General features: G+C 41.6%; 1 protein-coding gene across 1 annotated transcript in view; it reads right to left on the minus strand.

The window, feature by feature from the left end:
• Positions 1 to 15730, minus strand: part of EPHA6 (EPH receptor A6) — a 1136602-nt gene that overhangs the window by 49734 nt on the left and 1071138 nt on the right. Inside the window, 1 exon segment of the mRNA XM_075543438.1 lies at positions 1859 to 2008. Within this exon segment, the coding sequence (XP_075399553.1) occupies positions 1859 to 2008 (150 nt within the window).

Below are 15730 nucleotides of genomic sequence, written 5' to 3' on the forward strand. Positions count from 1 at the left end.
ACCATCCTTGCCTCCAAAGGGCACTCCGATCATTCTTCATCGAAACAGACCGGTTTGTCCTTTTAGCAGTCCATGTTACCTGCAGTATTTTCCCAGCCACACAATTTAAATGTCTCAATTCTTCTTCAGTCTTCCTAATCATTGTCCAGTTTTTACATGCATCTGAGGCAACTGAAAACGCCATGGCTTTGGTCAGGAGCCCCTGAGTCCTCAAAAGAGCATCCTTGTCCTTTCATCGTCTCAAGAGGGTTTGTGCTGCAGATCTTCTCAATGCACTGCATCTTTTGACCACTTGACACAACTCCATGAGCATCGATTGTGGATCCAAGCAAGAGAAATTCCTCGATGACTTCACACTTTGGTCCATTGATCATGATGTTGCCTATTGGTCCAATTGTGAGGATTTTGGCCTCTTTTACATTGAACTGTGATTCATACTGAAGTCTATCGAATCCTTTAATACTATGCAACTTGAGGCTTTTTCCCCTGTCAATTCTTTCTAAGAAATGTCAAATGTGATATTCATAAATAAATATAATTTAATAAATAAATATAATTTAAATATTTAAAATCGAACCTCCATCACTCCTTAGTCCCTTTTATTGCTCCCCCTCACCCTTTTATCGAGTGGATGATGATGTTACCCACTGAAGCATTTTTAATTTTTGTGAACTGGAGAGAAGACTTATGGCACACTTTTGACTTAAGGCTGGAATCTCTATAGGACCCAGGTTCTCTAGTTTGTGTATTGATACAAGGATTTGGAGAATAATGTTGGAGCAGTGTGTATAATCTCAAAACCACAGTTAGGGAGTTTCTGGAGCGAATCACTAGCACATGCCAACTGGGAAGGACTCTGCTTTGAAAGCAATACTACGTGGAAAAGAGAGACCATTGATCAGGGCAAACAGACACAAGTCTTCCTCTCTATGCCTGACAGGAAAGGTTATACTTCCAAAGGCGCAGTCTTGGAGATGTCTGGATGACTTGTGGATGGAATATGGTGGGGGGACAGTCTTAATTAATTAACAGGAAAAAAAAGGAAAGAAGTGGGAAAATGCGTGTACTTTGCCTGTTGGTGAGGATTTTCAATAATTACCTAGTCTTTGTTTTCACATTCAAAGTCCTATCAGAGGTGATTTCTCACTGTTGTAGAAATCATTCGATGTTTTAAGCACATCAAGTGAGCGGACAAAGCCTGAATTGTCAGATGAGGAAGTAGAAAATTAGAGTATGTTTTCCACTCTGACAGCAAACTCACGGGGGTAGTTCAGGTATCCACATTTTCTGGCTACTGTCTCTCACTTTGGACAGGCTACAGAGGTCAAATGTGTGTTAACCGTCTTATTTCATAATGTCAACCACCAAGACAAAATTTATAGTTGAAAGAGAAACAAAATAGAGTTCAGGAAGCATCTTGTATCTCAAAAGAACCAAACGTCACGACCTAAACTGTCCACATATTGCCTGGAATCATTCATGCTCTTTGCTCTAAGTGTTAATTGGTCTGAATGAACGCATTAAATTGCCCTCAGGAAGAAGTGCAAGGTCAGCCCGACCCTTTCCCTTGTTCAACTTGTCGGCCAAGGCTGCTGCGTAAGAACAGCCATGCTGCAGTTGCGCATCACACACCAAGGCTCAGATCTGATAGATGGTTGAGGTACCCAAGCACGTGGCACAGTCCATAAAAAAACAGAGGTGAAAGGTTACCCACCTTCTCAAAGTTGCCCTTCGACCCTGAGCGATTTCCAGGCCCGGGAAGTGCTGATGTGAGTGAAGGGAAAGGCCTAGTTCCCGCTCCAGCTCAGCGGTGCGCTTACATTCACAAACCAACAGCAGCATGAGTGGTAGCACTTACGTCTTGGTTGGACATTTCCCAGTAAGGTCTCTCTCCGTAGGACATCACCTCCCACATGACAATGCCGTAGCTCCACGCATCGCTCGCAGAGGAGAATTTCCTATAGGCAATAGCTTCCGGGGCTGTCCACCTTATGGGAATCTTTCCACCCTGAAAGACAAATGGAAGGTTTCTCAGCTGACTCCCCGAGTATGACGAAAACAACGTGGCCTTGGTTTAAGATATCTTTTGTTAGAAAAATCCAAGCATTCCATAACAGCGCTGGCCTTTGAAATGAAAAAATCCAAAGGGAACCAGAATATTGTTTGAAACCTCAGAAGAATTTTTCCTATAAAGCTTATTCAGTGAGAACAACTTTATTGGGAAATAAGTCACACTTCAGAAATACTTTATTTCATTCATTAGAGAAATTTATTTTCAATTTAGATTCACACAATTAAATCCAACAGTATGCCATTTGAAGAAAGTTGAAGATTATGGGGCACTAAAACCAAGTGTCCCTTTCCCATTCCTTACACCCTATTTGAATTCCTAAATACTGATCATAAGTTCTAATTGCATAGAAGACGTGGTTAAATACACAGCCAAAATATTCTGCACCAATTCAGAGCTTCCCAGAACGTGATTTCCTTTGAGTTATGATCACATTTCTTTTAAGCCAAAGCAAGCAGGCTTTTAACGGGATACAAGAGCACCGAGAAGGACACTCTTCCTTTGGAACGCGTTAAGCTTGTCGGGACTTCTGTCTGTCACTGCTCAAGTCAGCCTTTGGACATACGAAAGAGACGAAATGAAATTGCATGAATTTCATCTCTACTGCTCAGGTATGAAAGTCGGCCACTGTGTTTTACTTAATTTTTAATGAACAGTTATGATGTTTCATCTATCAAAACACTCTATAAATCCCCCTTTATTGTGATGACAAAAATAAAACAGCCATTTGATCTCTGCCCTGTGTCTTCGCGAACAAGCGCGTCCTGGGCTCCACTAGATGGCGGAAGAGAACAGCAAGCTGCTCTGAGACGGTTGTTTCTCAGGCCAGGAAAGTGGCTTCTGTTCGCAGCAAATCGGGATCCACTGCTTGAACCCACTGCAGAACTGGATTTGAACAGTGGGATTGCTTTAGCATTGTCAGCAGTTTCATGGTTACAACATCGGATCACTCACTGTGAGCAAAGTCTGGCGTTAGGGCGCGTGGGGTGGAAAGAAAGAAAGTCAGGGTGCGTGCTTTGGCTTCTTGTGGACCTTGTTAAACATCTTCAAGCGGGAAGTCATTCATTGAGTCATTTAAACGTTGTATGTTGAATAATCCAAACACTACTTACTTGGAGAGAAGTAAGGTTTGTCCGAATTAGGAACAATTTTGTTTTATAGGTAAACGAGGGCATTTCAAAAACTTGTAGTGGTGGACGATTATGAAGGCCAATTTTAAAGGCTAGCAACCTGAGCCAGAGACATTTAGATATTAAGAGTATCTAATATCATTTAATGTAGTCACTATGCAACACCATTGTAATTGTACCAATATTATGTGATGTTGATTTAAAAAGGGGGGGGGATTGTGCAAAACTAAATACAACAATCAGAATTGACTTGATGGTAGTGAAGTGAGTTTGGTGTGCACATCTAAGTATTGTTACAGTTTTAAGGGGAGGCTGCCTGAAGCCTGCAGGTTTTCACCGTTGGAGCAATGGTTAAAAACAAAGCATCAACTCAAACCCAAACAACCGCAGGCTCGCTGCCACTGAGTCTATACGCAGTCATGGCAGCCCTAGGGAAGAGAGCCGAAGGTTTGGACCATCACATTTGACTGACAGGTAGATTAGTGACACAAGTTCGTTCAAAGGGTGAGGCCATGGGAACTTGTTAGGGTACATTCTTCAACCCCAAATAGGTTGCAGGAAAAAGACAACACCCACAGTGAAATTCAAATTTCAGATAACAAATTATATTTTACTAGAAGTAAGTCCCATGAAGGAATACTTTCTCCCTAGCCCTATAGGTATATCTTAACTATTGTGCAGTGCATACTTGTCTTTAAGATTATTCATTGCCTATCTGAAATTCAAATTTAACAGGGCATCCCATGTCATTATTGGCTAATTCTGGCAACCCTAAACCAAGGCATTAAACATTGTTAGACATGCAAGTACTTCCCCCAAAGGAATACCAGTAGTACCTTGGAATCTGAAAACATCAAGTGTGGTCTATAGTGTCATGAGGGCAGAGTCGCCTGAGGTAGTTCGTGTATGGTGCCAACCTGGCCGATAAACACATGTGGGGTTAATTAAAGGGCAGAGGGATAAATGGCTCGATGAGCCTCACCTTTCTAGTTCTCAGGTCCCTTGCTTTGTGATGGTCGCACCATTCTGCAGCTGTCTTAGCAGTTCCCTGCTTCAGCTTGCAAGGCTGACTTCCTGCAAGACATCCCCAACCCTGGGTGCTGGAGCATCCGCGTGGAGACCCCTGCCAGCGCTGAGATGTTTACACATTCACTGATTCAGTTTTCCTCCTGCATTCTGCATCGTTGTGTCTGTTTTGTGAGATGGAGGAGGACTTTGTAGATTGGTGTTGGACACATGGGTTAATGGTGGACTTGTGGGCTTGGGCAGCCCTTGGTTGGGATGTTTTCTTGATGCTCACTAAACCTTTACATAAAACTTTCTTATACATGAGTGTCTGTGGATTTGTTTCTCTAAAGTACCCAGACTAACACATTATGGTACCTTGGGAGTGGGGTCCTGGAGAAACAAGTCTTAAGATGGAGAGTAGATGTTTGTTTGACCTCTCCCTTGTGGTAGTTCTTGTCTGGCCAGAGGTCAGATGAAGCCATACTATTTACTTGGTTGTTTTATGGGGAAAATATGGGAAGCATGAAAATAGAAAGTTTGTAAGCCCACTTGCTTTCAGCCATTAAAATTTGATCTTTAGATGGGCTTAGGTCATGCATGCAAAGAAATATATGTCCCACCCAGTGCTTTGGAGTAGTCAGGAACCAGTAGCTTTGTCAAAAGCTGGAAAAAATCTGGACCCATGAAGAAACTCCTCTCTGGGACTGAATGTTAAAGGGAGCCTGAGAGCAGACTGAAATGCTTGCTAGGTGACCACCTGGATCTACTTGTTGAGCGGAAGTGGAAGAAATGCAGCAATAAAGACACGGGTTGAGTTTGACCACTGGCATCTGTGGACTTGGTTTCCAGGAAAAAGAGAAGACGAGAGCCAATTGACTGGTCTAAAATTCATGACCTAGCACAAGGGGGATAGGCTTGTTGAGAATTAGTATATGGTCTAAAAACAAGGTGACCAATGGGCACCCTGTGGAGGCTGAGGGAGGCTGCCCACATTGAGTTGACCCAAACCCAACCAGCTGGAGATTTTGAGCCTGTGAACTGGTACATATTGTTGCAGACTTTATGGATGGCCTGTCCGGATTTGACTGCTTATGGATGCAGACTTCACAAGGTTCCAACTGGAATGAAGACTCTTCATGTCGAAAAATATGATTGTCTTCTCAGAGAACTGGGTTGATGTAAATGGGCAGTATACAAATTGGATACGCAAAATCGGGGGGAATAAAGGCTGAAGTGGTTGGCTTACAAACTTTCATAGGTTGGGAAACATTCACAGGCTTATAGGATTAAGGTGTAGGTGTTGCTTAATTTCAATTGTGAAGCTAAAAAATTATGTGCAGGTGCCAGGTTGGCAAAGGGTGGATTGAGGAAGGTTATTGTGCCAACCTGGCCAATAAACACATGTGGGGTTAATTGAAGGGCAGAGGGATAAATGCCTCAGTGAGACCCACCTTTCTAGTTCTCAGGTCTCCTTTGTGATGGTTGGACCATTCTGCAGCTGCCTTAGCAATTCCCTGCAAGTCAGCTTGCAAGGCTGACTTCCTGCAGGACATCCCTGAGGAGAAGCCACATGGACCTACCCCGATGCAGCCCTGGGTGCTGGAACAGCCGTGTGGAGACCCCTGCCAGCGCTGAGGTGATTACCCTTTCACTGACTTGGCTTTCCTCCTGCAGTCGGCATCATTGCGTCCGTTTTGTGAGATGGAGGAGGACTTTGTGGATTGGTGTCGGACATATAGGTTAATGTTGGACTTGTGGGCTTGGGCAGCACTGGGTTGGGATGTTTTCTTTGATGTGCACTTAACCTTTATGTAAATCTCTCTCATTCGTGAGTTTCTATGGATTTGTTTCTCTAAAGTACGCAGACTAACACACGGCTCCTGCAGGGAAGCATGCTCTTCTCATAACCCCAAAGACTGCAGAGTGCTGTGAAGTGCCTTGCCTTGTGGCTTTGAGCATCGAAGTCACCTAAGTCAGATTGAGGTTGTCTCACAGAGGACACAGTTCCAGAAAAGAAATATCAAATCTGTGCATGTGGCCTCAGGATAGATGCCATAGCAGCAATTGCATCTGGAATTTCTGACTCTGGAGTTTTCTTTGACGGTTTCGGCAAACATATATGCAAGTGTGAATTTCTAGGCCAATAGGCTTTACCTTCGCTGAATCTTTATTGTGTTCTAATAAGACAGGCTACAAAACAGAGTTGAGTTATTTTATGCCCATTCACTTACAAATGATAACTCATCTAAGTAATTCCTACATAAATTTGTTTGATATCACCTATAAATGATAACTGTCACTTCCTATCTGTGACTTCATTTTTTTCTCCTCAAGGGGAAGGCAGAACAGAATGTTTGATTAATAGGATGATTATGCTTATAAAAATATCAAAGTATGATTTCCCAAAATGTGTCATATTTTTAAAAAGCAGTAAATATTTCCATAAAATTCTATTCCAAGTGTCATGGATGTGTGGAAATGGAAAATGTGAGCTAGAATAAATCTTATAATAAAATGTGAAAAATGAGATGTTTTAATGTAGGAAATAGAATTCTAATTAGCATCAATGTACGTTATGAAGCTGACAGGGTATACCAACTAGAATGATGCTGAACATGTGTGGGGTGGAGAAAAGGAAGTATTCAAATATATTTTTTCCTGGGTAAGAAATAATTTTTACGTCTCATTGCAACTCCGCTTCAGTTTATCTCAGAACTTCTGGCTAGAGACTAGATGGAGTTTACATTCAAGGACAGGCGAAGGCAGAAAGGAGGAGGTCTTGAAGACTCTCTCGTAGCCTCTATCCTATTTCCTCTCCTGGAGGAAAGAGAAATGCCGCTCTCCTCTTAATAGAATGGACTAACTTAAGCTTCTGCAGCTTTCTCTCATCTACAGGTCCTTATTACCGATGATCTTGAATCATACACAGAGAAGTAAGGCTATGGTACTTTTTTCTCCGGGCAGTAAACACCAGATGTCTGTTTCAAGTTTCACATAGTTTAGACTTGAAGCCACAATCATCGAAACATTACATCCTGCTTTACCATATGTTTATGAATGAAAAACAAAAAAAAATGCGAAGCAAAATGACTGCATGTAACTCAAAAAGCCTCCTTGTTTCCTAACACCTCTCTGATTCAGCAAACTCAGTCACTTAAGGGCACCAAGAGGAACAGGAAGTAAGCAAACTAGCTTGCTACTGAAATGGCTGCTTGACAACCTTTCTTTACCGTTTTGTTGAAGTCATATTCAGAGCTCATTGTACCTGTAGGGCATAGACGTGAACAAAGCACTGCAGAGAGAACCAGGAACCCCTTTGTTTTTCTTCATCCTTCGGTGTGGACTTGCAGTACAAGTGTATTTAACTAACATAGGCATTTTACAACTTAACACTTTAATCTTCGGAGCCGTGACTAAATAAATTCAAATGTAGTATGGTCATAGGGTCTAATACTGAAACAAATGCAAAGATTCCATAGAAAAGCACTAAAAAAATATCACGGCTATCGAGTTGATGCCTAGTCGATGCCTTTGTCCACCATAGTGATCCTGAGGACAGAGTGGAACCGCCTCTGGGAGATTCCGAGGCCGGAATGGTTCATGGGAGTCGAAAGCCCAGTCTTTCTCCCACACAGCGATTGGTAGTTTCCGGACTGCCAACCTTGAGGATGGCAGCTCAATGCGTAACCACTAAGCTACTTATAGAACACTTAAAAGATCTCTTCTTTCTTATTAACTGGATCTGATGGCTATCTAAATGGCAGATAACTTGACAGCCAACAATCTGCTTGTAGACTTTCCATTTCTCAATCTATCCCTGTAGTTTTCAAACTTAACATGAGCTACAGGGCAGAATATCTATAGCTATATGTAGATATATTATGTTTAAAGGGTTATTTAAAGCATTTTCTTATTTTTCAGTGAAAATTGTTATTCTCATCAAATACCGAGTCACTGATATTTGCATAATTTACTTGTCACCACCATCATCAAACGGTTTTCTTAACAAACGAGTGAGTGTCTGTCAGCGGCCCTAGGCAAGAGATGCACTTAGGAAGATGTGCCAAGGGAACCACCACTTGCTAGAGGGCAGCATTAAGCACTTCTCTTCTGAGGGAGTCCTTGATGTTGCAGCCCCCCAAGTTGAAAACCCAGGACTCAGCGGATACCATGAATGTTGTCACTCCATCGGCATAGCTTCTATGGCCTCTTCAAGGGAGATGCCCAATTACAAGTCTCACCTGACTCAACAAAGCCCCAAACTAGACAGTCTCAATTAGATGTCGGCAGTGTGCTTTTTTGTTCCTTCAGGTCCAGATGCGATTTATCAGTAAGGAATTATTATTTTTTTAAATAAAAGGGAAGAAATTTATTGGAGCCCATACGGGAAACGCTGGAGGGGCCCAGCATATCCTACTGTGTAGGCATGCCCAACAAAAGGGTCATACCATTTACTGTACCCCCATGTCCCAGAGGGACTCCCCTTGAGCCAAGCCCCAAAGCCCCAGGACTGGCTGGGGTGGGGGCATAAGGAATTATTATTATTATTTGTCATATTATATATATTTTTGGTAAAGGTTCACACGGTGGTATAGGTTCGCTTTTAATAATTTCTATATAAGTTGTCCTGTGATGTTGGGTCCCATCTTCACGAGCATTCTCAGTTTTCTTCTGTTGTTTTGAAACTAAGGAATTCTCAAGGGTAACTTTGTCTAAACAACAATTTTGTTTATGAGCTGCATGTTCGCAGTGAGAAGCAATTTTACCATACGTCACGGTGTGACCTTAGGCATGCCGTGAGCACCTAGAGGAGTCTCAGATCTCACATCTATTGAGTGGAGAGGTGCAAGTGCATGACCATTATGGGCTGAGTCATGGTCTCTCTTACCAACACGATCAAGTTCCAATGAGTGCTGTGGAATTGGCATTATGCTGTCTTGTTTTTGTTTTTGTGCATGTTATTATCTCTGAAAATCTGTCTAAATAAGATAGACTGGATGAAAAATCTGGAGGAGAAAATGATGGGACTGACAGTTCCGGGGGGACATGGGAGAGGGTGAGGTGGGGGGAAAGGAAGTGGTGTTAACAAACCCAGGGACAAGGGAACAACAAGTGATCCAAATTGATGGTGAGGTGGGTGTGGGAGGGCTAGTAGGGCATGATCAAGGGTAATGTAACAAAAGTGAATTGCTGAAACCCCAGCGGGGACTGAGCATGATAGTGGGACAGTAGGAAAGTCAAGGGAAATAGAGGAAAGAGCTGGGAGGCAAAGGCCTTTTATAGAGGTCTAGATAAAGACATGTTTATAGGCAAATATACTTATATATGAGGATGGGGAAATAGATCTATGTGCATATATTTATAGGTTTAGCATTAAGGTAGCAGAAGAACATGGGGCCTCCATTCAAGTACTCCCTCAATGCAAGAATACTTTCTTCTATTACATTGGCATTCTATGATGCTCACCTTCCCAACACAACCGCTGAAGACAAAGTGGGTGCATAAGCAAATATGGTGAAGAAAGCTGATGGTGCCTGACTATCAAAAGATAGTCTGGGGTCTTAAAGGCTTGAAGGTAAACAAGAGGCCATCTAGCTCAGAAGCAACAAAGCCCACATGGAAGACGCACACCAACCTGTGTGACCACGAGGTGTTGAAGGGATCAGGTATCATCAAAACAAAAAATCTTATCATAGGGAATGAGGGAGGGAGTGCAGAGTGGAGACTGAAAGGCCATTTGTAGGCTGCTGATTATCCCCTTGCAGAGGGGTCTTGGGGAGGAGACAAGCTAGACAGGGTGCTATGTAGCAACGATGAAAAATACAACTTTCCTCTAGTTCTTAAATGCTCCCCGTCCCCCTCTATCATAATCCCAATTCTACCTTGCAAGTCTGGTTAGACCAGAGGATGGACACTGGTACAGACAGGAACCAGAAACACAGGGAATCCAGGGCAGATGATCCCTTCAGGACCAGTGATGTGAGTGGCGATACTGGGAATGTAGAGGGAGGGTGGGTTGGAAAGGAGGACCTGATTACAAGGATCTCCATGTGACCTCCTCCCTGGGGGATGGAGAACAGAAAAATGGGTGAAGGGAGACGTCGGACAGGGCAAGATATGACAAAATAATTTATAAATTATCAAGGTTTCCCGAGGGAGGGGGCAGAGGGTAGGGAGGGGAAAATGAGGACCTGATGCCAGGGGCTTAAGTGGAGAGCAAATGTTTTGAGAATGATGAGGGCAATGAATGTACAAATGTGCTTTACACAATTGGTGTATGTATGGATTGTGATAAGAGTTGTATGAGCTCCTAATAAAACGATTTAAAAAAAGAAAAAGTGTTTTGAAAGTGAAAAAAAAAAGAAATTGGTATTATGCAAACATTGGGGGTGACCACTTCAGCTCACAGACCTTTCATAACTGTCAAATTACATTATTACATATCTACCAAATTAAATTGCTACTTAACTGCCAACCCCCTGAGAATCATAGCCCCATCATACCCAGCATTACTCTCACCTTAAAGGTTAGTGTTTCTTATTGCCAGATTTCTGTTACTATTACACAAGATTTCTCAATCGGACACTTAAAAAATTTTCAACTTGTAATTGCAAAATGTCAGGTAAGGAGGTCATTGACAAGGGAAGATAAGCTGGAAGGTGTATCACGAGGTACCCATGAATGTGACCTTGTTTGGAAATGGTTTTTGAAGATGGTATCAGTTAACAGGATGGCATACTGTTATATGATTGATCCTATTCCAATTTGAGTGTTGTTCTTATAAAACTCAAGAGACCTAGAAAGATACCCAGAGGAAGGCTAGCCACGTGAAGGAACCCATGAAGTGCTTGGAGCGGGCAGGAATGGAAAACTCGAAGGGGTCTTTCTTCCCTTGCCTAAACCCTAAGAAACTATGGGTAATGAGGAGCTAATAAAAATGAGTACAAGGAATAAGAAAATGCACTAAACTTGATTGTAGTGATGATTGTACAACTCTTTTAAATATGATTAAGTTTTGTATGCTATATGAATTATATGTCAATAAAACTTGGAAAAAAGGGGTGACTGACAAAATGATTTGGAGTTCTCGCTCCAGACTGGTGAGGTGATATGCTTCTGTTCAGTTTGTACTACGTTGCATTGGCAGCCCTAGACAAGGGATACAATTATCATGTAATGGGAGAATCATAGTAAATTAAATATTTTCCCCAGAGTATCTCAGCATGTATTAAACTCTAAGGAGCTAAGCATATTAGTTGGTGTCTAGACTGTGTGAGCAGACAACTCGGTGACAGACAGAAAAGGAGACAAGAACACACTTACGTTACATCCCAGTTGAGTAATTAATGGTCACAGAAATGACCCTGAGTGGGAATGAAGAGGCCAAGGAACCTCTGCCCCTTTTGTTTTACAATAGCTATACTGCAGTTTAGAAAGCAGTGAGACAAGCACATTCACATCCCCCCTTTGGTTTTCAATGAGCAGTGGGGGAACTCTTCATTATCTGGAAAACTCACTCCTGAAGCCTGTTCAAACCCATCAGCCACCCTGAGGGAGAAAGATGAGGTTGTCAGTTTCCATAAATATTACCGTCTTTAACCCTATATAGGAGCACTACGAATCAGAGCAGTGTGTTTTTGGTTTTGGCTGATGTCAGATGAAAGCGGCATTAATGTGAAATTCAAATAACATTAGACGACAGATTCTTGTGGTGAATTATGTGTGGCGGAAGTGGTCTGGTTTCAGAAACATAAGGAGAGGGTTTAATGTCTTAGACCTTCATTCATGATGGTGTCCCAGAGAAGTCAGCAAAATAGCATGTATCACAGAAGAAACCCCACATCTTACTTATATAGACAGCCCACAATAGGGGACTATTTCCCTTCGCAGGAACTGCTGAGCTTAACAAGCCACTTTTCTGAGTATTTCCTTTCTAGTATATATTCCCAAATAAACAATTTATTATGTTGAAATGCAAAACCATATCATATTAATGTTATGTCCTATCCCCCTCTCAGAGGAGCACAACATCCCTCTTTCAGTGTGGTTACCTGGTGTAAGTTAACTTTGGTATAAAACCTTGGCAGAGATTTATTCTCTTCTGAAATATGGGCTAGTATCTGTCTCATTAAAAAAAGCACAAAAAACCAAGATCAAAGACTAATGATGCAATGAATTCATTTGTAGCCACAAGGAGATTCATATGTTGGCATCCAGGTAGCATTTCTTAAATGGAATAAGTACCTCTTAGTTGGCAGCACTTGGTCGGCACTCAGTAAATTATATTTCTTTCATCAGTTTATAGATTTACAATTTGTCTTTCTCTTTGGAAGTGCTTGACTTACAGCCCAGGCCAACAATTCAATTCTCTTATATGGAGTAATTTAGGTCATTTCCAGAGTGCCCAACCTCAGAGAGATCCCATTCTTAATAAAGGACCAGGCTGTTAACTGGTCCAAAGCAGATGGACCAGCATTGACACGGTCCTCATAATTTAGATGTGATTTTCCCAGTTTCGGGAAATCCATGTATCTTGGTTCAGTGAGTTCAATTCTATGCCCACATTCTTCTTATTGCCAAGCCAGTACCTTTCCAAGACCGGAAAGATAGCTCCCTCGTCTTAATCTTTCAGGTTGACTTCTGTCATTAGAAATCGTCACCTTATACCTAGAGCGTGACCTGCCTCAGTGTTTCCATTCTCTTTGTAGGGTCAGGACACAGTGGTTAAGAGTTGCAAACATTTCAATGTTTGTGTTATTGTTTGCTGCCGCGGAGTCTACTCAAACTCATAATGGCCCTCTGGAAGACACAATAGACAGTGCTTTGCCATTTTCACCGTTGTGACATTGTTTGAGCCCGTCGTGCCAATCTTTCTCCCAAACTGGAGCCTTCTACTTTACCAAGCTCGGCGTCCTTCAACAAGGGATGGCTCCAACTAACAGCCTATCTGAAGAAAGTGAAGTTTCTGCCATCTGTAATTGGAAGGAGCATTCTGGCTGTATTTTTTCCTAGACTTACTGTGTTGGTCCAGGGTGACTAGAGAAACAAATCCAGAGACACTCATATGTATATAAGAAAGAGCTTAATATCAAAGAGTAATTATATATTAAAACATCCCAGCCCAGTCTAGATCAAGTCCAGATCAAGTCTGATATTAGTCCATATGTTTGATACTGGTCTATAAATTCATCTTCACACTTACACAACACATGCAATGATGCCAAATGCAGGAAGAAAGACCACAGGCCGGTGGGTGGAAAGTTTTGTGGATCCAGTGGCAGTGGAAGCATCTCAGCACTGGCGTTGGGTCTCCATGTGGCTCTGCCAGCTCCAGGGCCCTGGCTGCCATTAGCTTAGACCTATGGGTCTTGTCAGCAAGAAGACACAGCAGAGAGAGTGTCTGCCCTCCAGTCAGCTATTTATCTCTGTGGTGTGTCTCCAACTGTGGTCATCAAGTTGCAAGCTGATCGACAGGCTAAACTCCACCCCTTCGCAAGTTGACAGATTATGTAACTACCACACATTTATTTGTTGTTTTTTTTTGCTAGTCCATGCTATTTTCAATATTCTTTGCCAGCATCTTAACTCAAAGGCATCAGTTGTTATTTGGTGTTCCTAATTCATTGTCCACCTTTGGGATGCATGTGAGGCAATTGAAATACCATAGCTTAAATCAGGCATACGTTAGTCCTCAGGTGACATCTTTGCTTTTAAATGGTTTAAAGGGATCTTTTTGCAAGTGCAATCCATCATTCTATTTCTTGACTGCTCCTTTAACAGGTATTCTTTGTGGATTCATGTATAATAGAATCTTCAACAACTTCAATCTTTTCTCTATTTAGCATGATATTGCCTGATATAATTTGAGGTTTTTTTGGTTACTGTTTTAATTATCTTCAGGTGTAATCTGTACTGAAGTATTTGATTTTCATCAGTAAGTGATTCAAGTCCTCTTCATGTTCAGCAAGGAAGGCGGGTGTCATATGCATATAGCAGGTTGTTAACGAGCCTTCCTCTAATCTTGGTGCCTAATTCCTCTTCATGTAGCCCAGTTTCTCAGCTCATTTTTCAGGATATAGTTTGAGTGAATCTAGTGAAAGGATACAACCCTGACACACACCTTTCTTGATTCTAAATGGAGTCATATCCATGTGCTCTGTTCAAACAATTGCCTCTGTGTCTGTACAGGTTCTGCATGAGCATAATTAAGTATTCTGAATTCCCATTCTTTTCAAAGTTATCCATAATTTGTCCTGATGCACCAGTCAGATGATGTTGCATCATCACAGGTAAAATATGTATCTAGTTGTCTCTGTTTTTAGCTAAAATTCATCTGACATTAGCAATGTTATCCTTTGTTCTATGTCCTCTTTTTGAATTTGGCTTGAAGTTCTAGAAGTTCCCTATCCATGTATTGCTGTAACTAGTTTTGAAATACCTTCAGTAAAATTTTACTTGCATGTAATAATAATGATATTGTTAGATATTTTTTCACATCCCATTGACTCACCTTTCTTTGGAATGGGAACCAATCAGGAGCTCTTTGAGCTCTTTGGCAGCGCTTCCAAATTCTTGACATAGACAAGCAAGCACCTCCAGCGCTGCATCCATTTATTGAAACAACTCAATTGCTCTGCCATTCATTTCCAGATACTTTTTCACCAATGCTTCCTGGATGACTTCTTCCTTCAATGAGGTCGGTTTGTGTTTGGTGCCATAAAGGCAATTCAATTAATCATTCCCAACATAGTGGACCATATGAATTTCTGATGGAAAATGGTCAATAGCAGTCCATTTCAGTCCACTAATGCCTTAGATATCATCTTTAGGCATTTAAATTTATTTGAAAACTTTCCATTTTCCTTGATTCATATTTTGTACATTCCACATTCCAAGTATACATGGATATTTGCAGATGTCTCCTCTCGTTGAAAGATTCCCAAAGCTTTGCTCCTCCCATTTCATTCAAGTTGACTCTATTTGGAGAGGCAGTTCTTCCCATAGCAGGTAATGTTCTGTTGCTATTCATAAGGTTTTTACGGGCCAATTTCTCAGAAGTAAATTGGTCCTCCATTCCAGTATGTAAGCTATGCTGAAACCTGTCCACCATAGGTGACACTGCTGGCATTTGAAATACTAGTGGCATAGATTTAGCATCATATCAACATAAATGCTGCCACTGTATTACACACCGACAAACACAGGGTAGTGTCTATAATTTTCTCAAATCACTGAAGGTATAAATCACTGTTATGCATTCAAAATACATATGTATAGTGCTCATACATTTTAAATTGGGGGTAAGCAGATTAAAATGCGGAGTAGTTTTCTTATCCTTGAATTCATAGTTGTGAAAATATACAAAGCCAACCCCTTTTTTCTTTAGTCAATCATTCTAACATGGAATGCTGTCTTTAACCTTTCTCCTCTCTGACGGCAACGAATCCTTCTACACTTCTTTTCTTCATAACCAATATTATCACTCTTCTTGTGCTTTCCTAGAGCCCTTCTGGAAATGCAG

Source organism: Tenrec ecaudatus, chromosome 2 (genome assembly GCF_050624435.1).
Source record: "Tenrec ecaudatus isolate mTenEca1 chromosome 2, mTenEca1.hap1, whole genome shotgun sequence".
NCBI classification, from domain to species: Eukaryota; Metazoa; Chordata; class Mammalia; order Afrosoricida; family Tenrecidae; genus Tenrec; species Tenrec ecaudatus.